The 26,567-nt window shown below is 48.6% G+C and overlaps 1 protein-coding gene across 2 annotated transcripts; it reads left to right on the top strand.

Moving 5' to 3' along the window:
• The first annotated feature begins 9,497 nt into the window (after positions 1-9,497).
• On the top strand, positions 9,498-20,840 carry ISL1 (ISL LIM homeobox 1). 2 transcript variants are annotated; one of them, XM_030005461.2, is made up of 7 exons: positions 9,498-9,659; positions 9,766-9,874; positions 10,761-10,950; positions 14,024-14,283; positions 16,300-16,583; positions 18,009-18,176; positions 20,401-20,840. In XM_030005461.2, exons 2-7 carry the CDS (start codon positions 9,847-9,849, stop codon positions 20,515-20,517), a joined length of 1,047 nt encoding a protein of 348 aa, XP_029861321.1. In that variant the 5' UTR covers positions 9,498-9,659; positions 9,766-9,846; the 3' UTR covers positions 20,518-20,840. The 2 variants fall into 2 exon arrangements, with proteins under 2 accessions (XP_029861321.1, XP_029861320.1); XM_030005460.2 differs by having other exon boundaries at positions 9,499-9,659; positions 16,297-16,583.
• Positions 20,841-26,567: the final 5,727 nt, after the last annotated feature.

Here is a 26,567-nt window from a genome sequence, read left to right as displayed (position 1 = left end):
CAATAATTACAGCCATGTTACAAAGTATATTCTAAAATCATTTTCAGTGGTGCTTCTAAACAAGTGCTTCATGCATCTGGCACACTTTTTTTTGTCTCAACATGTTAGCCATTTGCTCATATTTTGAGTCATGGGTGCTCTAACTGTTCATGTTGGTGAAGCTCCACCAGGAAACACTGCCAACTATCTAACAGAGATTTAAGGGAGAGGAAGGACTATTCTGCTCATCTATTCTCACCTCCTGTTATAATTCCTGCAATAAAGCTGTTTTTTTTCTTTTCCACCACATAAGCAACTGTTGTCTAACCCAATAGTTTCAGTATCAACAGAGTAATATTTATAGTGCAGTCTAGAGAAAGAGACAGGAGGCCTGAAACAAATAAGGCTGACCCCAATTACCTTTAAAAATCCAAGTATGGCAAAATATACACGCATCATAAAAACATTCTTATCTTGTCACACAGAGGTGGAAGATGTTTCCTTGCAACATGTGGTGCCGGTATTAGGGTTTCTAATGTCACACAGCAAATCAATTTCTAAATTAAAAAAAAAAAAAGTAATTTCAGGTTTTAAAAAATCTGATAAGAGTTCTCCATCTGCCATGTGCCACAGTTGACAGCTGCTTCCTTTTGCATAGCTAAGATCAACCTGACCTTAGCCAGTCAGCCTGTGTAGGGTATACAGGCATTGTTGAACATATTAGTGGAAAAGTATTAAGGCTTGGCAGAATTTTTATTCTTTGCCTTCTGTCTTTTGCTCTGATTAATACCTATCCCTTTCTATACTGTTCCTGTCTGTCTCATATTTCTTCTCTGTGGTAGATGCCTTTTAAGAGTAGCTTGATTCAGCTGTAGTTGACCTTTTATGGAGCAGTACTGACTCACATCAAGTTTTTATAGGCCTGCTAGTTTCTGCACATATGCGGAGCAGGGGTCCTCTTTGACCTACAGGAGTTATAGAGAAAGAGGGAGATTTTGGGGGAGGGAGGTTTGGCAGGGGGGTACTTTCTTTTGAAAGAGCAATGCTTTCTTAAAAACAAAACAAACAAGCAAATTAAAAAAATAAGCATTTTCTTTTGGGGGAGAAAGAAATCCTATGCTAATCCAAGAGTGGCAAATTAAACAATTACAATGATACAATGAGTATAAACATAACCGTGTTTTGTCAAATATATTAAGACTGACTGTAGCCCTAACAGAAAAATATTTTTGAGAGACAGACTGGAAAACTTTTGCAGTTGAGTGTCAAATCATCATCATCAGTGGCAGCATCTGATTTGTCACAGTCTCAGCATCAAACACAGACACAGCATCTCCAAGAAAGAAGCTCTCTTCTTTCTCTTTTCCTGCCCTGCCTCCATCTTCCCTCTCTTCATTCCTCATTCTGCCATGCTCTTTTATATTCTTTTTGCCATCAGTTTCTTTCCTTCTTCCTTATTTTCTCAGGTTCATATGGCACTGCATTCAATTTCTTAAACATTTCTCTCACCTCTGCCCCTCTGTGGTTCTACTTATTCCTCCATAAATTTTTGCTTTTGCTTCTCCTACACTTACTGCCAAGTTCATCCTTTTTTATCTTTTCCTTAGCCCTTATTCTCTTTACTGTAATCACTCCTCGCACACACATTTTGGCCTACCACATGGCACAAATGCATATGGTCTTCAGATCAGATCATATCTAGCCTCTTTCCAAGGCCACTCATTCATTTTGGTGCTCTTGACAACAGTGGGAATGACACGGCCTCTTTACTGATTGCACTTGCAGCGTTGCTCAGAGTATGTGTCATGAAGTATGGTCTTGGGGCTAGAATGCATTTACTGGCCTGACTCCTCCAAAGAGTTTTTCTTTTCTTTCCAACATTTCATGAAACCAAGTGGACCACTGCACAACAGACAATATAGAGGCAAACTGGAAAATCGTCATAAAGACATCAAATTTCCTCTGATCTGTAGTTCATATACATTGTATGTCAAATAGGAAGTTGATACCATTTTAAAATTCCTGATCTGCAAAACATATATTTGGCACTGAAACTGTTAAAGTATGCACCATACTTGCAAGGTCTTCAGATGCTGAGTTCACCCTGTACATGTTTGTTTACACAGGAAAACAGAAGCTGTGTACAACAGAGTTGGAAAAGTCACACTATGTGGATGCAAATAACCATACAGGCAGAAATACATATCCTATGGAGAAAGACAATAACCAATGACAGGCAGCTCAAGCTCTTGCTACGCTTACTCATGATACATTTCTTTTCATGAGCTGGGGCTGAATGCAGGATTCTGAGCAATACAAAGGAAACCACAAGTAGCTTTAATAATGATTATATGCTGCATATGAATGTTACAAATGTGTAACACATGTATTGGTGGTATCTATTGCATTAATACTCTGATTGTCTTTCTGTCTATATACATATATAACCCAATACCACTGTATTATATGATAAACCTTTCATCTTCATACGTAATGGATGGCACATGTCCCACTAGTGGGAAAAAAATGCTAAGCCATAAGTATCTTGTGCGTGCTTCTTCTTAATGTAAGGTTTATGATTTATCGATAGCTTTTACTTACCCCCGTTCAAAACAGAGACCACTGAACAGTGGACAATACATAAAATTCACACACACACACCTTTCTTTTGCTTTCATGCGTGAGAAATGATCGTACAAAGGGTCACGGTCCATCTTTAATTCATCCATCTAACATGCTGATTGCACTACTTTCGCTCAGGATTCTCCTATTTTTTATGTAGCCACTTTAACAAGTTTGTGTCTGCAGTTTTGAAACTTGCAGGGCTGGCATTATGCAAATCTTGTCAAGGATTTTTTCGTTTGGTTAGGGTTTTTTTATTATTTTTCCCTGTTGTACTGAGGCAGCCTGTCCTCAGAACAAGTATAATAAACTGTGCATTGCAGGGATATTCATGTGAGCACACCGAACTTGCAGTATTTATGTACACTGAGTTCTAACTGTTCCCTGTTTAGACTTCACCTCCTTTTTGGGTCTCTTACTGCTTCTCTGGTCATTAATTTTGCAAGATTTGTTTTCAGGATCTAAGCAATAATAGCCAATTTAACAGGGCATCATTTTGTGTTTACACATATCTACTCTCTTTGGCTAGTTAACTCGACCTCTCTAACCTCCATGCAGATAACCCTGTGTGTTTGTTTTTAAAATGCATATGATCTTTTTTTTTTTTTTTTTTTTTTTTTTTTCCCCCAGGTTGCAGCTGTCAATTCTATTGTGCTCTTTTGGGAAGCAATAAATATACCTTATGATGACCAAAGACGGGTGGTGTATCCTCTGGTAGGTCTAAAGCAGATCACTGCCCATCAGACAAGTAATCCACTACCAATCGCCAAACTTAATTTATTTTAGTGGCTGTACTCCTTCATTTATTTGGTGTTATCTCCCCTTCGCTGCTGTTATTGCGTTTTGTTGGGGGGGGGGGTGCGTCGCTCGAAACCCTGTTGAGAAGGTCAGCAAGGCGCAGGGGAGGAGAGGGAGCCTCTCGGAAGGACGAGCGGGCAGTGCCTCCCGCACAGCGACATTCGAAGTTGGTGAGAGATTAAAGACGTCGCTGCGAGCAGGGGTAGGGGCGAGGGTGGCAGTAATGAACGCCTAATTGCCTCTGAGGGAAGGCGCCTTCGCCCAGCCGGGAAGAGCCCTTTGTACGGCAGCTGGTGCCTCTCGCACCGGGAGGGTCCGCAGCTCTCTCCCCGCCGCCGCCTTTGGCTCCTCGCCTTGGCCCCGGGGCGCGCGGCCCGCGCAGCCGGGCGCCCCCGCGGAGCAGCGCGGAGCGGGCAGCGCCGACCGGCCGCGTGGGATGCGGAGCGGAGCGGAGAAGAGCCGCCCGCTCCCTGCCGCCCGGCGAGGCGCCGCGGCCCGCGGCAGAGCGGGCCAGCGGGGGTCCCCCGGTGCCCTCCGGCCGGGGCGAGGGGGGCAGGAGGCGGGCAGCCCTCTCCCGCCCCGCAGCCCTCCGCAGCGACCGAGGGCCCCGGCAACACCGGCCCCCCACTCCCGCCCCGGCTGCTGCTCGTGCTGTTGTGTTACTGTTACTGGTGTTGATCAGGAGGATGTTATTAATAATTTGGGGGGGGGGGGGTTTGGTTGGTTGGTTTGGTTTTTTTCCCGAAACCACGCTGCAGAGCTGGGGGCCTGGGCTCTCTTCTTGGGACGTGAAGAAGGGACCATTGCAGCAGCACTGATCCGGGACGCTGCTGGAGGTTATTTGGTCGAGGAAAATTTCCAGTGGGAACGAAACTGCTTACGAGGGGGTGGGAGTGGGGTGTCGCCCACGCACACTCGTGACAAGACAGAGTCGTGGGGGACAGAGTTTTCCCGCTGCCCCACGTCCCCCCTCTCCCGACAGTTTGTCCCCCGACGTGGGCCAGGCGCCCTTTGGGGCCGGTGCAGGGCCAGGCTCGGCTCGCTGCCCCCCCCTCCCCCCGGCGCCCCACGGCCCGCGGGGAGAACCAAAGGGCCCGATTCTTGCCCCGGCGGGACCCCCGCCAGAGCCGGGACTGGAGGCCGCCAGAGCGGGCCTTAAACTCCCTGGCTAGCCAGAGATTTCTGCTTACCCCGGAGACAAAATCGCCGCTGTATTTCCTGTCCTCGAACACTTCCTGACACGGGAAAGATAACAAAGGGGAAAGTTTAAAGCAATAAATATCCCCGACCCGCCTCGCCCCCCGTGTGCGCCCACGTCTGCCGCTGCTGAGGCCAGGCGGCACTCGGCTCAATCGGAGAAATTGAGCTTTTCCAGTCGTCTTTCGGACCACTCGCCCCCACCTGGGCTCTGCCACCTTCTTATCACCTTTGGGGGTTTTTCATCCCCTCCAGAATTTTGGGGGGTTTATTTTCCCCCACCTGCCAAAGACCTTGCTCCCCTGCCTGCAGTCCCCGTTACAGTGTGCCCATTTCTGACCGGATTAAAGCGGGGCCGGTGCCGCTGGCCAGTCCTATGAGACAGTGCGATCGGAGAAGGCTCTAGGAGGGAAAGGATGGGTTGGGGTTTTTTTTCTTTTCTTTTTTTTTTCTTTTTTTTTTCTTTTTTTTTTTTAAATTTAAGCGGTGGCGCGATTTAATAAGCCAAATTGTATTATTAAAGCCACGAAGGTTTCCTGGGCACGGAGAAGCCCACTGACAGGTTTTCTTGTATTTTGATAGATTTAGTGCTGTTACGATACACTTCTCCCTCGCATGCAGTAGCTAAGACTTGAAGATTAAAGATCGCACACCTCTAGATGAGTCAAAGCTTACACCCCGGAGCAGCTAATACATTTCGTGATTGATTTCCCCGCTGCGTTGTTTCCAGTTTCAGCCTTGTGCGAAACTCCTTTCTCCTCACGCAACATTGCACGGGTTCAGCCCCGGTCTCCTGGTTGCATTCCGCAAGGCAGCGAGGGGAAACCTGAAGCTCTGGGAGCCCAAACCCGCGCTCTTCTTGCAAAGCGTCTTTCTGGTCCAAAGCTCCTCAAGAAAAGTTTTAAGCCGGAGCTGACTGCAGGAGCCTTTCTGCGTGCCCGAGCGGCGAGGCTGCGCTGAGCCACCGCGATGCAGTGGGGCAACAAGAGACCTCCCAGACGGAGTGGCTGGGGCGGGGGTTGGGGGACACGACACGGACGGGACACGAATCTGGCTGCCTCCCGCGGCCAGGTCCCCGGCTGTGAGCCCCGGGGACGGTGACGGCGACGGGGCCCGGCGGGAGGGCTGTGGAGGCCCCCCAATGCCCCCTTCGCGCCCGGGGCTCGGCCGCCACACCCCGGTAATGCCCAGCCCTGGCCGGCAAGGGCATCTCACCCAGCCGCTAAAGCTGCCTCCCCTCCGAAACCAGCACCACCTCTTTAATCATTTCCCAAAGCTGATTTGATTCTCCCCCCACCACCACCTTTTCTTTCCCCCGGCGAAGCCGTCCTAGTTTTCACTACTAAGCAGACTCAGGACCGAATTTATAGCTGTTCTTGACGGGACAGAAAGGGTTAATCGCCCCTGTCGGTTTGGGGGTTGGGGTTTTTTTGGGGGGGTGTCTTTCCCCCCTTTCCCTTCCCTCGAATGCATATAATCTCATTTGAGCCCCTCAACGTGATGAAAGCTATTGATTGCTGGGTAGAGCCACCGACTCTTAGCAGGCTCCCCCAGTCTCCCGTCCCCCCCCCCAAAAGTAAATAAACAAGAATTATTTTTTTTAATGGAAAAAAAATAAAATTAGCATATATTTTCGAAAGTGTCTCAAACATGTACAAATCCCGTTTTATGTCTTCCCATTCACGTGTATATTGATACCATAAAAGAGAAATCCTTCAGCAGGGTTTTTCTCTAAATATGTTATTCATTGAAACTAGCAGTCCCACTCATTATTCCACTCCCTTAAACCCGATTCTGATGCTGGCTAAATATAGAGCTTCTCCTTCCTGGGAACGCGAATCGAATACACAGTAAGCAAATCAGTAGCACAGGAGGGGGAAAAAACCCTTGATCAAAGCCCTCCTTTTCTTCCCAAACCTGGTTTGTTGGGGCGGAGACAGGTTTCTCGTTTATTGCACATCATTTGCAAAGATCAAGCCTAAAATGCAATCACCTTTCCCAGAAGTAGTAGTTAAAACCCCCAAAGTTAGGGGGTGGGCGTAAACAGAATTAAAACCAGATTGTATTGTTTTCAAACAAAGGTGCAACGGTGGAAAATAAGGTGCATTATTTCAGAGCTGGGAGGGGGTGTATTTTTATCAGGCCAAATTTTTAAAAGAAATACAAAGATCCATGGCGAAAAATGCAGAGGACGCAGCACGGAAAAACGCCTTCCCCCTTTCAGTCTCTCTCATAAAATCCGCGGATTTTTTTCCTCCGTCATTGGGATGACTCTTTATTAATTTTTTTTTAATTACTCGGATCTTTTGTCAGCTCGCAGCCCGCGACGTCACCCGGGAGGGAGGGGGGGGTGTCTCGGCCTGCCCCGTGCTGGGGTGGGGGGAGAGGATGATCTTCGCACAGTCCCAGTCGGAAAGGCACAAAAGGTCCGAAATTCGCCCACCGCGCGGGAACGCGGCCGATCGCCCCTCGGCCAGCAGAGGTCGCCGCGCCGCCCGCGGGCTGCCCGGCGCGGGGAGAGGCCGGCCGGGGACCCGGTGGGGGTCGGTCCCCGGCGGAGGGCCATCCCCCGCCACGACGGTGCGGCCGCTGCCCACGCCAAGCACCGCAAGGCGCACGGCCGCCCCCTCGGGAGGTGTGGGGGGGGGTGGGGGAGCGGCGGGGGCTGCGGGGTGCGCGCGGCCGGCCGGCTGCGGGCCGCGGGGACACGGGGAAGGCGGGGTTTGGGGGGTGCACGGGGAGGAGGGGTGCACGGCGGTGCTCCCCCGGCCCGGGAGAGCGGCACACAGGGGCGACGCCGCGGTCCGAGTCGGTTTAAGCGAAATTGGCCATTACTAAAGCTTTGCCCCAAACACGTGCCAGCCTGTCCGAAGCTGCCAGCATCAGCAGTAATTCCTGATAATTGCTCTTTGGTTTACTCAGCTGACACGCAGAATTATAAAGTATAGGTATACCAGGTCTCTTTTAGATATATGCATGTCCATGCACACCCCCACATATATGTATATCGCCAGTGTCTTGGGTTTAGAGGTGATCAGCTAGCAGAATTGCATTTCCCACTGTTTCTTTAAACGTCGAACACGTAAAGTAACTGTGTGTGCGTGTTTACAACCATATCTTTACCTCCTGACACTATCTTGAGATCATTTCAAGAAAGCTTAGTTATCTCTACAAGTGGCAACGCTGGGTCCCACTTCTTGTTTGAAATAAAGCTGGAGGGTGTGTTTGCTCCCTTAGCTCCTGAAAGGAAAAACTCTTGCAAACTAAGTTAAGGCTCCGAGGAGGTCCGTTGTTTCGTAGGTGTCTCATCAGCAAATGCGAGTTTCAGAACTTTTTGCTGGATGCTTCATTGCAACCAGATTTCCCCGCGGGAAGATATTCCTCGTGTATATGGCTTTGCCTCTCTTTCACCCGAACTGGGTCGCCTTTTAAAAAAGTAGGATTTGAAAAAATATATTTCCTGATCAGTACTGATTGGAGGGGACTTACAGACTACGTTGATGAAGGCGGTGTAACAGCCCATATGGAACGGAACACAAAAATGGGATCTCAACAAAATCAAAGGGGACGTTTAAGACGGGGGGGGGGGGGGGGGGGGGGGGGGAATTCAGCAGGGTTTGGGGTGGACACGCTCGGGAGCGGGTACAGTTTCGCGAACAGACCGAAGGAAAGGCACCGCGTAGCCTAAGCGGAGCCTGCCCTTTGAAAAACAAACACAAAGAAATCCGTGGCCACGGGAAAGTCGCGTTTTGCCTGGTTTGGGAAGCTTTCAGACAACCGCCCGCTGGAGCCCGCAGCCCCGCGGGGGTCGGTGCCCGGCGGGGCGGGCTGCGCGGTGCCGTGCGTGGGTGCGCAGCCGGAGGAGCGGGTACCGCACCGCACTGCACCGCCCCCGGCTCTCGGGTCCGGGCTTCCCACATCGCCTCCAGAGAGCAGAGCCGCAGAGCCACGCAAACGGCAGAGTCCGCGCCTTCTCCCTCTGGGTTTGGTTTTTTTTGGTTTTGTGGTTTTGTTTTGGGGGTTTTTTTTTCCAATTTAATAGGAATTTTAAGGGATTCTTCACGGGGAAGGGCAGAAGTTCTTCACTTTTCTCCGCGAATCTCCATTCCCGGCCAACCTATGAAACCATCTAAACACAGGATGCATTTCTACTTACAGATTGGGGGGGAGGGGAGGAAAGATCTAAAGGGGATGGGAAAACATAAATAGAATGGGGGGAGTGTTGCGAGACAATTTAAGGAAAACATTTGTACCTTCTTCAATCTCGTGTTTAACAGAAGTACATGAAGCTTTTATCCACGATTTTAAGAGCGAAGGAGGCTGGGGGAAAAACATAAGCAGTCCCACCTCGTGGCTGGGGCCATGCCCAGCCTGCCAGCCCTCCCCGCACAAGGCAGCTCCGTCTGGGCAAACCCGAGCAGTGGCTCCCGCCTAGGAAAGATAAACTCTCGGAAAGGAAATAATTGGATTAACACCAGCCCCCCCCCCGGCGCCCCCCCCCCCCCCCAAAAAAAAAAGAAACCAAAAAAAAACCCAATCTAAATATGGCACGGCAAGCCCGAGAGGGGGAAGGGGTGGAGGAGCCCGAGCGGGGCCGGGAAGGAAAATGAAAGGTGTGACGGCAGATAAGCGGCGGGGATGGAGGAGAGCGACAAGAAGAAAGTATAAAGGCAAATACAAATGAGGAGCGAGGAAAAGTTTCCTCCGAGAGCCCGAGCCGGGGCCGCCGCGCCGCCAGACGCTGAAATATGATAATCAGAACAGCTGCGCCGCGCCGCCGGCAGCCAATGGGCGCCCCGCAGGCGTGACGTCCCCGCGCATGACGTCAGGCCAATGGCGAGCGGGCTGAGTTGGAGCAGAGAAGTTTGAGTAAGAGATAAGGGCGAGGCGAGTGCCCGAGCCGCCAGCGCCCAGTTCGGCACCGCCGCGCCGCCGCACCGCACCGCTCCCGCACCGCTCCCGCACCGCACCGCGCGGCCGGACCCCGGCGCCGCGCCCCGCACCGCGCCTCACTGCGCGCCCCCTTCTCTCTTTCCGCAGCCCTGACAGTATCTCCCACGCCGGTGGTGTTTTGTTTTGCCTTTTTTTTTTTTTTTTTTTCATTTCGAGTCTTTTTGTTGTTGTTGTTGTTGTTACTACTTTTTTATTTATTTTTATTTTTATTTTTAGCGACAGCTCTCAAACCTACTTTGGGGTCTTAAAACGAAACCGTACACCATTTCACTGTGGACATTACACCCTCTTACAGATATGGGAGACATGGGAGACCCACCAAAAAGTAAGGCGGAATTTTTACCGTTGTTGGAATAAATGTGCTGTCTATTGTAATCGTCTCAGACAGGCGAACTGCTAAAGAGCTGAACTTCATTTGAATGGTAGAGAAGGTGCCTTTGTTGCCATGCCTGCATGCTTGCTGTGTTTTAACCTCGTAGCCTTGTACGTTAATAGCCTGGGGTCCTGCTCTCTGTTAAACTTTGGGGAGCAGGCAGGATTTTAATGGGATCTCCAACCACGGAGCCTTAAATGCTCCTCGTGCTAGATTGCGGTGAGGCTGTCTGACTGCCCAGCACCTAGTCCGTCTAGGGGAATTAGCATTAGACTTGCAAAAGAGAGCAAGTGACAACCGTAATGATGCTTGTTCTTGCTAGTAGCCTCGAGTCCCCTGTTCTGTGGCAAAGGGCTGAATGGGAAGCGCACCTAGCCACGCATTCATCTTTTCCAGTCAGAGCCTCTTAAAAAATGAAATCAAACATATAGGGGCTCTCCCCGTAAGACAAGGAATCCAAACAAGCAAACAATAAAATAAAATAAAAATAAAACAACGAGGGAGTTTGGAGTTTTGATTCCGTGCAAGGCTTGCGAAATGAGGACCTTCACCCCGAAGACTGTTCACGTCTGCATTTTAATTTATGTTCCGCCTCCTTTCTAAAAGAGGCAAGGTTTTGATGGCACGCTTCAATTACCATCCAAAGGTGTAATACTCTTAAAAAAAAAAAAAAAAAAAAACAAAACCAAAACCAAAAACAACAACAAAAAAAAAACCAAACAAAAAACAAACCAACAACACTCCCAGAGTACGCCCTATAAGGGAACGACACTAAAAGTGTGTTTATCTCTGTAGGAGACTAAATGGTTAGTCAATCATGTATTTATTTTCATTTCAGAAAAACGCCTGATTTCCCTATGTGTTGGTTGCGGCAATCAAATTCACGATCAGTATATTCTGAGGGTTTCTCCGGATTTGGAATGGCATGCGGCGTGTTTGAAGTGTGCAGAGTGTAATCAGTATTTGGACGAGACCTGTACGTGCTTTGTTAGGGATGGCAAAACCTACTGTAAAAGAGATTATATCAGGTACGCCATTTACGTTGTTTAATTCTTCTGTGAGTTGTTGTTTTTTTTTTTTTTTTAACTTTATAAATCTGACAGAGGCAGGAAGAGGAAAAATAGTGAGAAAGAGGGTGAAAAGACAATTGGTATGTTTTTAAGTGATTCTCCCGTAGATAGACAGGCGAGGAAAAAAGTTAGAGGCGTCAAGTTTTTTATTCCACAGATTCAAATGCAAATTTCTGTACAAACAAAACTACGTTCGGGAACAGCTAGCGACTGTGTGGGACCCTCCTGAGGACTTTCACAATGCATCCTGTGATTCTAACAAAGCGGGAAATCGTACGTAATGGAGAATATTTTCAATAGTGTAGATATTATGAGTAACACGGAACTGATCGCTTTTTAACAGAACCTGAGAAACGCACCTCTCCGTGTGTTTGGAAAGGCATAATGGTATTCGTAAGAATGTATGTGTGCCGTAAATACACTTCAAGCATGTATGCCGTAAAAATAAATACACGGAGGGGAGGGGGGGGGGGAATAACCAACAGCAAAACCAACTATTTAAACTAGGCCTATCAAAAACAAAAAAGCCAAAGAAAAACAAAAGCAGAACCGACGTTTCCTTCAAAATGAAGGATCCTTTTATAGAGAGGTTAAAACCTAGACCGAAATGTTTCTTCGCTAAAATAACTGACATTTAATCTTTTTAAATATTAACCCCTTTGGTGATATCTGACTGCCTTTTCTTTCTTATCTTATCTGTACTGATGAATTAGACAGAGCAGATCAAATTGCCCATCATCTGTTCGCGAACAATTGGGTATATTTAGATAATGGAACCGCTTCCTTCCTCACATTAAAATCTGGTAACTGATAAAATGTGAGAGTTGCCAATCCTTACACTACAGAGAAACCAAACCAGGAATTTTGAGTGTCTTTATTATTTGTGCTCCTGGGTCATGTTGATCCGTTTCAGTGTCGCCTACTGGGTTTGCCAAACCAGAACTTTGTATGACGCTTAGGCATGGACAGTATTTTTTTTTTTGCTGAAAGTTTTGGAAGCAAGTACCTACCTAGCCACCTGAGATAGCTTTTCTAGTTTCTTTGTAATTCTGAATTGAAATAAAGCACTTGAGTCTTTCCTTCTCCAGTGCACAATCCATAAACAGAACATTCCTTCAAGCCACGTTGTGAGATTATTCTCAAAGTTTTACCATGGCAAAAAACAGCCCACTCTTTTTTGGGGGGTTGGGGTTTTTTTGTGGGGGTGGTGGTGGTGGGTTTTTTCCCCTTTCTTTACTTTTAAATGCACTTTGGAGCCGTGCTTTCAAATGTTGTCCCTTCACTAATTTCAAATTAAAGGAAAACGTTTGCACTGAGATGGGCTCACTTACCTCCTGCTAGAGCTCAGCCGTCGAATTTTAAACAAACAAACAAAAAATTGCAGCTCTTTTAAGTTAATACGCAATACCTTGCATTTGCTACAGTTTTAAAAGTAAGATGTACTATATGTAAGTCGACTTTGAATTAGACCGTGAGCCAATCTATAATTGTCAGACGTTTTGGCAACACCTCCGCTCCCCCCCCCCCCCCCCCAAGTTTTCTACCTATTAATTCATACACTTTGCGATCGCTCTGTTCTTTTGCCGTTTAGCTGTTTGGGGTATTTTTGTTCTCAAAACCTTCTAATTCGGAAATATATAGCTCTGAATATAGATTTAGCACACCTCTATAGGTGTCCTAATATATATAGCAGCTAAAGTTGTGTGTAAATAAACATCTCTACCCACAAGCATACATCGCAGACTGTATCCCCAAGGAAGTGTACTGGTGAAGAAATGTGTGGGGATGAATATTAGCTCAGTCTTAGGAACCGCTTTTACAGTTCTGCACACAGCGTGCCTGCGTATGTGCGCCTATCCTCACATTTGCGGGAGAATGTTAATTTTACTTAATACCGAGGAGGCTGGCTAGGGAGCACTCGGTGGGAGCCGAGAGGCTGCTCAGTTCTAGACACCCGAGTTGGAGCATTTTCTCACCTTCATCTACCGATGGGTGAACTGTCCCCCTCTCTTCCACGGGAGAGGAGGAACCCCCCACCTACTCCAGAAACCCATTATTTGCCGTATGGGGCTGTCAGCGGGCAGTTGCCCTTTCACTCCTACCGAGGGGCTTGAGCCCCGGCTCAAGGTGGGAGCGTCAGCAGGAGGGGAGACGGGGCAGTGAGGCTGAGGTGGGGGCAGGCTGCAGAGCCAAAGCACCCAAAATGCCGTGTAGCAGGCGGCGGCGGAGGGGAGTCACACTACTATAGATGTGAGTGTGTATATATGTAAGGGGGTGTATGCATGCCTATATTGTATAAAATGAACCTGGTGAGAGGGGAAAAGGGGAAGGCCCGCGGCCGCTGGCAGAGCCACCCCTGCCGCGTCCCAGGGGCTAAGCTGCCAGCAGGTCGGGCACGCATTAAGCGGCAGAAGTACTGAGTGGGTTCCTCGCAAAAATAACACTATTTGGTGAGGCTGGCACGTTTGTGCGTGATAAGCCGATGGCAGCTTCGCCAGCCTCGCCCTTCCCTGGTGTACCCGGGCGGTCCGGTTCACCCCCGGGCCAGGCTAGGTCAGGTCCCCCCGCCGTGAGGTGGGAGGGAGAGGGCAGAGGCGGCCCCTCGCCTGCTGCAGCCCGGGCGCTGGGGCCGGAGGGAGAGAGGTTGGCATCTCCTCGGGAAAGAAGGGGGTCGGTTTTTTGTTTCTCCTTCCACCTCCGCCGCCCCTTCCCTCCCCCCCTCTCCTTGCCCACCGGTGTGTCCCGGTCCCCACCGACTTTTACGGCGTGGGTATCAAGGCACCGACATCAAACGAATCCGTTTTACTCCTTTCCTCTTCTGGCTTCTGTGTTTTCAAGGCTTGTTTAACTAGTGGACTGCGTGTGCCGCGTCTACGAGGGGCCACGGGGCTGCCCACGAGCGGGAGTGAAAACCTCTCTCTTTCTTTTTCCCCTTCCCCCCCCCCCCCCCCGCCACTTCCTTGCCCTCCCCCTTCCCGTGCTCTCCCTCCTTCCCTCCCTTCTCCTTCTTTCTGGGCTGGGCCCTGCTCAGGTTATACGGCATCAAGTGCGCCAAGTGCAGCATCGGCTTCAGCAAGAATGACTTCGTGATGCGCGCCCGCGCCAAGGTGTACCACATCGAGTGTTTCCGCTGCGTGGCCTGCAGCCGCCAGCTCATCCCCGGCGATGAATTCGCGCTGCGGGAGGACGGCCTCTTCTGCCGGGCGGACCACGACGTGGTGGAGCGGGCCAGCCTGGGCGCCGGGGACCCCCTCAGCCCCCTGCACCCCGCCCGGCCGCTGCAGATGGCAGGTACCGCCCGCACCCGGCGCCTCGGAAGCCCGCGGGGTTTGGCACCGTCCGGCCCGGCGCCAGGCGGGGGGTGGTGGTGGTGGTGGGGGGGGGACGGACGGGACACCCGCCGCTTGCAGCGGGTCCCGCGCCCCCGAGCAAAGGCGTCCCCGAACGTGCTCGCCCGCGGAGAGGCGGCGGCGCGCCCCACGCCCGGGGCTGCCGCCGGTCCGGCTGCTGCGAGGAAGGCCCGCGTACGCGGTACGCGTGAGGCGGAGACACCTGCGGAGGGGGCCGCACCCCCGCCAGCCTGCGCCCCTCCTGCTCCGGCCGCGCACCGGGCGCGGGACTCATCCCCCGCCCCGAGCCCCGGACAGGCGGGAGCCTGAGTCGGGGAGGGGAGGGAAGGGAAGAGCCGCTGCGGGGAGCGCAGACCCCTCTGCCTCCCGAGCACGTGGAACGGCTTTTCCAAGCGCTGGTGGAAGCGGGGGCCGAAAAGAGATAGACTTCATAACTACAGGCGAGCACTTAGGCTGTAATTTAAAACTGTCAACAAGCTAATCTTCGGTAATTGCCTTTTAAAGTGACTCTGCCTTCTTGAAACGTTTTATGTGATTTGATGAGAATTTCACCTTAAAACTCAGCATTGCAACTTCAGAGTCGCCCCACCTTACCACTTTACTTACACTTTTAGTTCTCGACGGGTACATCAGATACTCGGAGACGCTTGGGTCTAGGAAGGGGCACGTCTCTGAGGCAAACTAGACTGGGCAATACGAGGTTGGCCGGCGTTATTGCTGTGCAGGTAACTGTAACTCAAAAGGCTATTTACAACCACAGCTATGTTCAAACGGGATCGTTCCCTGCTCCTGAGCTGCTTTCAGGTGACAAATCTATAAATAGGGAGAAATAATCCCGTAGGTGATCACGGCAGAATTTTAGAGAGGTTGTGCCTGCTCCCTATAGCGTGTTTGTGCATGTCTCCGAAAGGCATATTGTGTCGGCAGGTAGAATACTGCTACAGATTTGAAGCCTTCCTATTGTCTTCATCGCATTTGCTGATTTATTGTTATAACCAGAAAAGTCGGAACCCGACTGTACAAAAGCAAGCACTTCTTAGCTAACCAGAGTTTTAGCAAAAAAAAAAAAAAAAAAGAAAGTGTTTTTATTTTTCCCTTGACTAGGTCAAATTACATCTAGATAGCTACAGCTACACAATACACAGAAGAATAGCAGAATCACACGAATACTTTTAGCTCTTGATGTGATGCTACCCGTAGGTTTGCATTTCTTGGCGGTTTCCACGAGTTGCTAGGCTTGTTCCTCTTCAAAAAAATTGGGGAAACATTCATATTTTTTAAGTATTCATCAAAAGTCGACACAAATTCACCTAGCACCTCCACTTTCTAAGATACACCCCGGTGTTCCGAGCTCCGGGATAAGGGGCTCTCATGGGATTTTCCTCCCCGGTCATGGTGCAGCGGATTTGGCTTCTTTTGTTTTAATTTGTAAACATCAAACTGCCGAGAGCTGTGGCACGTTATCGTGGCCTCTGGTTAAACTGAGCTAGATTCAGTACACAAGAAGCAGACCCAAATTATGATTAATTTAAGAAGTATTCTTTCATTAATTTTCGGGCCAAAAATCTGTTTTGGTGATTTGTCAGGAAATAAATACTTAAAACCTTCCCCCTCCTTCCCTGGCGCACGCACACCTTAGCGAACTCTCCCTCCCCTGTCAAGTCTCACACAGGTTCAAGCTCCTGTCATTAAGGGTTTTAGGGGGGTGGTTTGTTTTTGCAAATTAATTATCTGTGGAGTCAGAAATGTCAGTCCTGTCACTCCACCAACGCATAAAGCAGAGGAGGCTGCAGGAGCTCCGATAGATCTGACTGCTTGAATGGCCTTTGAAAGAGGGTTCATCACCCCCCCCCCGCCGCCTTCCTCTGTCCCACCAGTTTAGATTCATAGCCTCTGCAGTCTCCCTGCTTCCTACTCATGGGGACCCTGTTCCTCCCTTCCCCTTCCCTTACAGCAGAACCTATCTCTGCCAGACAGCCAGCTCTGCGACCCCACGTCCACAAGCAGCCCGAGAAGACCACCCGAGTCCGGACTGTCCTTAATGAAAAACAGCTTCACACCTTGAGGACCTGTTACGCTGCCAACCCCAGACCTGATGCCCTCATGAAAGAGCAACTGGTAGAAATGACTGGCCTCAGCCCGAGGGTCATCAGGGTTTGGTTTCAAAACAAGCGGTGCAAGGACAAAAAAAGGAGCATTATGATGAAGCAACTTCAGCAGCAGCAACCCAATGACAAAACTGTAAGTGGCTTCAGCCTCTGACCGTGCGCTGCCTTCCTTCCCAAAGAGAAACGCCTGGGCTATGTCCAGCCCGGCCAGCCCCTGGGGACGGTTTGAAGCTTTTGATTTTGTGGGAGCTCCGTTAAAACAAAGAAAATTATACCATTTAACTATTACTCGTTTCTGCTGTCAGTGCAATTAAAACAGACCACAGCGAGAAGCCGATATAGGCTGCTCAAGGGAACACATGTCTTTTTGTGAGGCTGAGGATACGCAGTGGATTAGAGTAATTTCTCTGCAGCATGAATTGCAACCTGCAGAGCTTATGGGGTCTAATAAGCCCAGCCTTGTGTAATATTTATATTTCAAATGCAAAGGACTCCTTGAAGGAGAAAATGCCACTTTCACTCTCTTCAATGGTTTTACACAGGAGTAAACCCAGAAGTAAAACCCATGAGTAAAAGGGAAATTTTATGTATTTTCTTAGCACTTTATAAACTACAATGTGTATGTGTGTGTTTGTTGGTGCACTCACTGTAGAAAAAGACAAAAGCAATGCAAAGTTTTTGGAATTAGCATCGTGTTTACAGGTTACTTAATATAGATATATATATAGTTCTCGCGCAGAAATATATTGAGGTTTTTTCTGCGGGCGTATGCACGTTTGATGCAAACAAGCGGAAAGCTCGGTTCAGCAGAAGCAAACTGGCTGTCTCCATTTTAAGCCAACTTTTTTTTTTTTTTTTCTGTTCTTGTTAGTCCACTTGAAGAAGAGTCTGTTATTCTCCCTGTGTATATTGACTGACCTGAGAATGACTATTAATTCATAAGGCTGCCTAGTTAAGTGGAATTTAAGGAGTTTCATTTTACCCTGTTGGAATGCAATAAAACACGATGTTATTAACTCGCCTGAACAATCTATTCGTCGAGGCTTGGAGTTATTTTGTACACAGTGCCTGCACCACAGGCCGTACTGGGAGGGCTGGGGTTTCCTTTTTTTTTTTTTTTTTTTTGCAAAAAGCGCAGTACTGACTTACCCCAGGTTTGTAGTGCAGTGGATATACGATCCAGTTAAGGTCACGCAGAACAAAAACAGCTCCGATGCGAAATAGAAAGGGAACATGATTAACCGTTTCTTGTGCCGAGCCGCGCATCGGCAGCCAAGATACAGAGTGCTGGTGTTTAAGAAAGCTTGGGGGGGCGGAGGGGGTATGCCTTAAGAGAAATAGGAGGATTAAAGGGAAAGAAAGTAAACTTCCACCGTGATAAATGCAGCGGGTAGAAATAGGCTGACCTAGAGTAGAATAGAGTAAGACATTCACAGCAGATTAACAAAGCAAATACAAGCGACTGTATAGATAAGATAGAAAGCAGTTTATTGACTCAGCGCTTATATACAATAAAGTTAACCAAGCTCATTAACATCTTTTGCTGGGCTGTTTACAGAATATCCAAGGGATGACAGGAACTCCGATGGTGGCTGCTAGTCCAGAGAGACATGACGGCGGTTTACAGGCGAACCCTGTGGAGGTGCAGAGTTACCAGCCGCCCTGGAAAGTACTGAGTGACTTCGCATTGCAGAGTGACATAGACCAACCTGCTTTTCAGCAACTAGTAAGTGTCGGTTCCCAGCCGGAGCAAGCCAGACTGTCCCCGGGGCAGAGCAATGGGGGATTCTCTAAACGTGCCGGATGCCCTCAGAGAGATGAGCAATCCAGACTGGCCGGGCTTTCCTGAAACTGCAAGGTGGGCATGATGGCACTCTCTAAATGCAGCGAACTGAATTGATTTAATAGGGCTTGGTGCAAAATCTACCTTAGTGCACAGCAGAGCTCTTGCCGAGTTGCTTGGGAGCTGTATAAGGCCCGACACAGGTCTGAGACTAACTCAACTTGCACACTCCTGAAAACATCTCTATCCAGAGAACTAAAACATGCTTCACATGTCATTTAATTGTATGTACATTTGTGAAAGCAGTTTCTAAAATTTGCCCCTCCCCACTTCGGGCCACTTTTGCCTTTATGCTATAAGGTGGATTTTAAATATATGATTGTAATGTCAGCCTGTACTCTTTTTTTGTCACACAACATGAATAGCTTAACTAAATTTTTGAAGTCCTTTTTTTTTAAGCATGTACCACTACATATAGCTTTATATATCTCTATATACATATATACACACAAATACATATATATATAGCTTAGATTAAATGTTGTTCTTTGGAAAGGGAATTGTTAGTATGTATTCATGTGAAAAATTCAAACAATATAGTAAACTGCCTTAAGCCAAAAGAAAACAGACCTTTTAGAATAAATTCTGTTCTTAACTCACTTCCTTATGCCTACATCATTTGGCAGCTCATATGGGACCATATAATCTACAACACTTAGGCCCAACAGAAGTTCAGCCTTACAGTTCAGCCTTAACTCAATTTCCTGGCCTAACTGTGTTAAAACCAGATCTTTAAAATAATAAGGTATGTTGTGTATGGTTTTTCAGTGATTCAGAATAATACTTAATGATGAAAAATTAACATACAGACCCTTTTTTGATCTGTTGGGCATTTTTTCGACATGAAGTGATGGATGACAAAGGTTTGTAGCCATGTCTAGAATTGTTTTCAGACCTCTTCAGTTTAGTATCACACTTTCTTGCAGGATCAATTTTCTTTTGCCCAGTGGCAGGCTGCAGCGTGCTTCCCTCCCCTGGCACACTGTGCTCGCTCAGGAAGCTGCAGCACAGCAGCAGGGCTGTTTGCATCATCTTACCTCTAGAGCAACCACCGGTTTTCCTGCTTTAATCAAGCTGTCAAGCAGACACAGGAAAAATGGATCTCCTTCGGCTGCCTCACTTATTGTGCCTTAACAGAACAGGAGACTTTAAAAACCTTTGATGCAGTGAGTTTTTGTGCAGAGTAGTTTAAAAAAAAAAAAAAAGAGGCAGGATGGAAAATGGATAGCTCAAATACACACGTGCATATAAGTAGATAGATCATTAGATAGACAGATGAATGTTGATATATATCGGACATAATGTCTGATACTGAAAAGAGTTCAAGAATTGTGGATGGAACAGACAGTTCATAGACCGTTCAAGGCACGTCTCTAATCTGGAAGGGGCCTTAATCACAGCATCGGCCAGCTAAATAGGTGCCAAAGAAATGCTTTTGGATTAGCAAAGCTCCACCCTTCAAATCATGCCTTTTCCCGACGCTGCTCCTAAACTAACGGGAGCCGCGGGGCACATTAGGATGGAGAAGCGTGACCTTTTTTATCAAACCGACTCTCGTTAAAAAGAGATAGCACTTGCTTCAAATCACAAATGAAAGAGGATGGTTTGTTTCAAATGCCTTCTGCTCCTGGGTACTCCTTCCAGGTTTATTTTAGTATGTGCACAAAAGGGGAAAAAAGTAACCTTGCAGTTTCGTGTCAAAAAACCACATGCACTCTTAAATAATTGACTAGAACATCCTGTTGGGATTGCCACTCTTGCAAGACAGGGAAGAAGGCCTAATTAATAAGTTTGTTTGTTTATTTGTTTGATTTTTCAGTCCTTTTTTTTAAAGTTTTTTTTTAACCCCCCCCCTTTTTTTTTTTTTTGGTGATTTGGCCGAGGGCCTGAAGAAGATTCCTTTAAAATCAATGGGGAAGCTAAACAAAGAAACACAGTGACACAGCCTCCCATGGAGGAGATGTATCAGGCCGCTCGGCTACATGCCTGTGTATTTATTTTTGCGTTCTTTGCCAGCTACTTTTCTTTGATTGTTACAGTTGTTAACAACCCTTCTTTTCCTTATTTCTCTCTCTCTCTCTCCCCCCCCCCCCCCCGTCTCTGGCAGGTTAATTTTTCTGAAGGAGGACCCGGTTCCAATTCTACTGGAAGTGAAGTAGCATCAATGTCCTCTCAGCTGCCAGATACACCCAACAGCATGGTAGCCAGTCCTATTGAGGCATGAGGAACATTCATTCAGATTTCTGTTGTTGTTGTTTCTGCCCTTACCCTCAGCCCTGTTGGAGAGAGTGGGAAAGTGATCACATTGGGACTCCGAAATTTAGGGGGAAAAAGTATTTCACAACCCTGTAATGAACATAGCAAGGAACTGCTCCATGAAAAGAACGGAGTCATGTTTGAAAAGACAAGGTAATATGGTAGCAACACTGTGAAGACAATCATGGGATCTTACTATAATAAATACTACAAAAAAAAAAAAACAAAAAACAAAAAACAACACCCAAAAACCCCCAACAAACCCCGCGCTATTCAATGATCAGAGGAGGATCGAAAAGACGTTTTCAAAACGTAAAGGATTTGTACTCGTGGATCTCAAAAAAAAAAAAAAAAAAAAAAAAAGGAAAACAAAAAAAAAGAAAAAAAAATCTTTTCATTTGACTGCACATCTTAGGGAGTAACCAATGTAGAGGGATTTTCTATCCAGTCCCTCCCAATCTGAATGGTGCTGTTTCTATATTGGTGATTGCCTTGCCAAAAGGAGCTCCAGTAGGTTTTCCATCATCAGGAAAGAGACGATTTAGCCCTGCATTGTTGAAAGATTCATTGCAGGAAGGTGGAGCTGCATTGGTTTGCAATGTTGTTTTTAGTTGACTCTTAACAAGGGGATGTTTCCTGGGTCTCTTCTAGCATGTACTGTAGCGGGGTTTTGGTTTTGTTTGGTTGAGATCCACTGTCTATCATGTCTGAAGCGATTAAAAATAGGTTTTTGAATTCCTCTTTAAAAACCAGTTTATAAAAGCATTGCAACAAGGTATACCTCTATTTTGCCACAAAGCGTCTCGGGATTGTGTTTGAAATGTGTCCGTCCTGGTACCTTCCCCCCCCCCTAAAGCTGTGTGTAGTCATTGGTTAAAACGACTGTTTTTCTCTCTTTCTCTCTTTCTCTTTCTCTTTCTCTTTCTCTTTCTCTTTCTCTTTCTCTTTCTCTTTCTCTTTCTCTTTCTCTCTAAGTAAAGAGAAAAAAAGTAAAAAAAAAAAAAAAAAAGGAAAAGGAAAAAGAAAAAAAAAACCACCCTTTTTGTTTGCTCTTGCATTGCAAAATTATAAAGTAATTTATTATTTATTATCGGAAGACTTGCCACTTTTCATGTCAATTGACTATTTTTTTGTTTGCTGAAGTAAAAGAAAAAAAAGAAAAAAAAAGAAAAAAAGAAAAGGTTGTACCGTGGTCTTTGAATTATATGTCTAATTCTATGTGGTTTTTGTCCTTTTTTTTTTTTTCTTAAATATTATGTGAAATGAAAGCGCCATATGTAGAATTATTATATCTTCAGGACTATTTCACTAACTAAGCGTTTGGAATAGAGAAAATAATAATAATAATATTAATATTAAATAATGAACAAAGTTCCCTCTTTTAAATATTTACAAGTTAGCAGCTAAAATACCTGAAATAAAATATTGCATGCAAAGCAGGTCGTTAGTGAATGAAAGGAGTGTGATATTTTATTGCAAGTATTAACGACCAGCTTGTAAATTTCCGTTTCAACAACTATATCAGGGCTAGTTGGATGCCTTAGCTTTCAATCGATAACGTTAGAAACTCTCTTGTTCCCCACCCCCCATCCCTTGCCCTTAAAAGTTATATTACTCTAGGCATGATCTGACATAACGTTAAGACATCTAAAGAACTGGGAGCTCAGGCTTTTTGCTGAGTTCTGTTATTTTTAAAAAATAATAAAAAGAAAGTGCTGTATACCAAAGCCTCGTTGTTGAGATTGTTGAAGTGACCTGTACTTTAAGTATAAGCTCCTGATAAAAGGGTCGCTTTTTGCTTAACAAGTCAAGTATGACCATTATTTATCAGTGTCTGCTGTTAAAACGATTGAAAAATGCTGCAAAAGGAATAGTTTGAGGGGATATTGCTGTGAAATTGCACGAATGGTGTTCCTTATTTTCTGTCGACTTCCCTCTCTTCACTCCCTCTTTTCTTCCTTTTTTAATTTGCGGGGAGAGGGTGGTGAAAGCTAGAAACGTGGGCGATTTCTTGGGGAAAAGTAGAAAGAAGAAGAAAAAAAAAAAACAAACATAGAAAAGGGTTGTTTTTACTCCAATCCAAGTGCTCCGTAGTGCTCCCGGCGAGCACAAAACAAAGGCTCGCCTTAAAAAACCCTTAACAACTGGAATATACAGAGATTTTTAGTCTGACAAAGACAAGTTGGTTTGCATGACAGTTACTCCAAACCCTAATATTTTCTTAACATAACCTTCTTTTTCCTCCCTCCTCACCATCTCAGCCCACCCTGAGCAAGCTCAGCTATGGAGATAAACCATTTCGACAGAATCTTAAAAAAAAAAAAAAAAAAAAAAAAAAGTTTAAAGTCTAATACAAGGATTTCAATCATCCTGATTAGAAACTGGATTCATTTTGTATGCTCAAGTGTAATACAGTTTTGAGTACTTGATAAATATTTAAATAAATATGAAATCTACCTTAAACTGTGTGATCAGTAACCCTTGTGTTTTCATGCAGGATTAGAGGCTCGGTACGACGCTTCGGGGGGCGGGAGGGAGAAAGGGTGTCATTTCTGCCCGGTGGTCTAACGCGTAAGTTGTTTGAGTCGCCCTTACTGACGGGAGGGGGGAAAAGGGGGAGTTTGGAGACCGAGTCTCCCACTCGGGGGGATCTTTAATTGCCGCTGAAGACCTGTAAGGTCAGGGTAACACCGGGCCTTTGCGTTCGCCTTTTGTCGCCTGGAGGCTAACGCGTAGGTGGGAAGCGCGGCCACTCCGCGGTGAGAGGTGCAGGGTTACTCTGGGGCTGGGGTCACCCCGCGGGAGAGCAACCTGCGCGCCGGGGCGTTGCTGAGCCCCCCCCCCCCCTCCCAGGGCAGGACCTTCGGGCCGGTGAAGGTCTGTCGTCTCCGAGGGCCACGCAGGAGGGAAAGGCGAATTTTGGCTGTCGCTCCTGTGGCTCCCTGCGGGGGGGAAGCCCCCTCCTTCCCCTCCCCGCCCCATCCCTGCGCCGGGTCGGGGCTGCGCTGCGCGGCGCCTCGCGGTCCCGGCGCGCCCTCCCGACGGCTGGGGCTGCCGCAGAGATAAGCGGCCCGCCGGGAGGCAGGGGTTTGCGTTTTGGCTGCCAACGGGGCGTCTTACTCCTCGAAACACACAGGGCAGCGTGTCGTCGGAGGGCTGCAGCCGCGCTCCGGCTCCTCGGTTCTGCGGCGGGCTGCGGGCGGGAGCCCCGCTCGGATGTGCCTACACCCGCAGCTACACCCGGGCTCCTGCCTGCGCCCCCACGGAGGGCCCGAGTCCCCCCGTGTCCCCGCCCCCGCCCCTGCCGGGAGGGGTTGTGGTGGCTTCTGCGGCGGCCGCTCGGGGGTCTCTGCTTCCCTGCGTCCCCCCGGCCACCGCCACCCCGCTCCGGCCCGTCCCTCTGCGCAGAGCTGCGGCCCCGGGGTCACCCCGCAGCCTCCCCCCTCGAAACTTCAGTTAAACAAACCTCGTCGTATTTTAAGATTATTTCTTTTGCGGGGCGGAGGGGGTGGGGGTTATGGCCTTTGGGTGCCTTTTCCATGTCCTATGTTTGTGGCATATTTCTTCCCTCCCCCAAAACCTTTGAGTATTATCCTCCGTGGAACAGAGACAAACTTTCGAGCGGTCCCTCCTAGTGCCTTCAGTAGAACACCCTTCCTGCGCTCAGGCAGCAGGATTTGTGCAAGGGAGAAAAAAACATCCTCTTCATGAAATGCATGTCCTTATGGTGCTCTGTGCAGGTTCCTGCTCTGGTTCCTCTTTCCGATACGGCCGAGGGCGGCAATTAGCAGTCCCAGGTCCGCCGGTTTTCTTCTTGCTGCAGCCTCTATTAATAATGTAAAACAAGGTCTGTTAAAGCCTGTAGTAATTTCTCTGAGACTTTTGTTTGCACACACAGAGACCAATATTCAAACTCTTCTCATTTCAATATTTGTACCAGGTTAATTAGCTCTCAGCATCTCCAGCCAACGTAGCAGTGAGACGCAGAAGCCGGGGACGTGAATTCCAGCGTTGAGATCAGTCGAACATCTCAACAGTAAGTGCTTGCCTTTATATACATATGTATACATACATATCTTAACAAATCCACGTTGGATCACTCAAAAATGGGCAGCGGGGAAACGACGAGGCCCCCCCCGGCGGTGCCGGCCCTCGGGTCGCCGCAGCCCCAGCGCAGCGCCCGGGACGGAGCCGGAGCAGGTTCAGGGTCCGCGGTGCCGGGCGGGTTTCACGGGCACCGAGACACCCTCGCCCCCTCTGCGCACCCGAAACGCCGGCAGCGTTTTACGGTGCGAGGTGAGGCTGCTGGGCGCTTTGCGTGCTGCTTCGGAGCTGTGAGTAGTTAATAAAGGGGCTGGAAAGAGATCCTGTTTACTGATTGTTCTTGATTGTTGTTTTCTTGATAACAGAGCAAGCCACTGAATGACTGTTTGAGCTCAGGCGCCACAAACATAAACTTAACAGCTCCCAGTGTGCCGGCCCTGCCGGAGGATCACTCCTCACCTCCCGGGGCTTGTGAAGTGCAGCCGGAGAAGGCAGCTCCCGAGGAGGCAGGCTCCGGGGGGGCGGGGGAGGCTCGCCTGTATGGCCGAGCTTTCAATATTGCACGGTATCTGCCGTCATTAGCCAGGGGAAAGGCGTGTAAAATTAATCGGTGCCTTTCCCTGAGCCTCCTGCCCGTGCAGGAGGTCGGGGCGGGCTCTGTGCCTGTCTCCGCAGCATCCCAGGCGAGAGATGCGGCTTTTACACCAGGCTGCTGTTTCCTTCGAATTTCGGTGAATTTTCTTGCTGCGGCCAAGCGCCACGCAGCAAGTGCCCTGGGCTTGTCCGGGGTCGGGGAGGGAGGGCGACGGAGGCAAGGGAGGGAGCGCAGCCTCGCCGCGGCCGGCCCGCACTCCCCCGCCGGGCCGGGTCTCCCGGGACCGGCCGCACCGGGGCAGCAACGCGGCCGGGTGGACCGGCCGCTCTCCGCCGCCGCCGCAGCTGGATGAATTTTACCTGCAGCTCTGGCTTTCTTCTTGGGGTGTGTGGCGGGGGGAGAGAAGGAAGGAGGAAGGTTGCAAAACAGGATTTTTGCTGGAGTGTCTCTTTTTATTATTATTTTTATTGTTTTCTTTTCTCCTGGCAGACAAAGCAGAGCAAGGCGTGTTTGTGGGAGAGAGAGAGGGCGGAAAAGTTTTCCAGAAATAAGTGACACGGACCAAAGCAGAGCTCGGCTCCTATCTCCGGGCAGACCTCGGGCGGCAGTGGGAAGAGGAAAATAGGGTGTTACTGTGGCTTTTCTTTAGGAGGGCTGTTCAGGTCGGTAGATCTCCAAGGCTAATCCAAACAACCCGTTTGACTTGTGAGGTCCGGAGTCTAGACAGAGCTGGTGGCTCGGCGGCTCCTTATCTGGTTTTGGAATCAGCCAAAAGAGACTTTTCTTAATGTCCACAGCAGCACTGGGATCTGCCGGGGCCGGGGAGCCACCGCACCTCGCAGACAGGACAACAAATACACCCACCACCTGGAGGCTTTACAGCCCGCTTTGTTGTTCCCGGGCCGGGGCGGCTGCGGCCCTGCCTCCCCCCGCCCCCGGCCGCCGGGCAGGGGTGACCGGCGGGCTCCGCAGTAAAACGTACACCCCGCTGCTTGCCACCGCAGCTGCCCCTGTCGCCCCCCGGGCACCGAAGGGCCACCTTCGCGGCGGGACGTGGCAGTGGCCACTCGAGCCCCGCTTGGGGTCAGGAGTGCCTTTTTTTTCCTTTTTTCTGCCCCCCCCCCCCCCCCCCCCCCCCCCCCGTGTGTGTGTGTGTGTCTGTCTGTCTGTCGCTACTGGTACTTTTTTTTTTTTTCCCCCAGTTGAAGTTTTGCGGAGAATGCGAAAAAAATACCCCAACTCCCTTTTGTTCACCAACGTTAAAGAATGATCGAAGCAAATCAATTAAGAGAGAGGAAGTCAGTTTAGATACAAGATCTTATTTGGGAGTAGAAAATTGCCTTCTGTATTAGTCCCTTTATGCTGGGTTTGTGGATATT

The sequence above is a fragment of the Aquila chrysaetos genome, chromosome Z, assembly GCF_900496995.4.
Source record: "Aquila chrysaetos chrysaetos chromosome Z, bAquChr1.4, whole genome shotgun sequence".
Taxonomy (NCBI): Eukaryota; Metazoa; Chordata; class Aves; order Accipitriformes; family Accipitridae; genus Aquila; species Aquila chrysaetos.
The sequence above is the reverse complement of the archived record's forward strand: the minus strand, read 5'-3'. Positions and strand labels throughout refer to the sequence as shown.

Excerpts from the sequence above, each read along its gene's own strand:
- ISL1 (XM_030005460.2), top strand. The coding sequence starts at position 9,847 with ATGGGAGACATGGGAGACCCACCAAAAA. Across the intron at positions 10,951-14,023 it reads TGTAAAAGAGATTATATCAG|GTTATACGGCATCAAGTGCG; the intron begins GTACGCCATTTA and ends GGCCCTGCTCAG. Across the intron at positions 14,284-16,296 it reads CCGGCCGCTGCAGATGGCAG|CAGAACCTATCTCTGCCAGA; the intron begins GTACCGCCCGCA and ends CTTCCCTTACAG.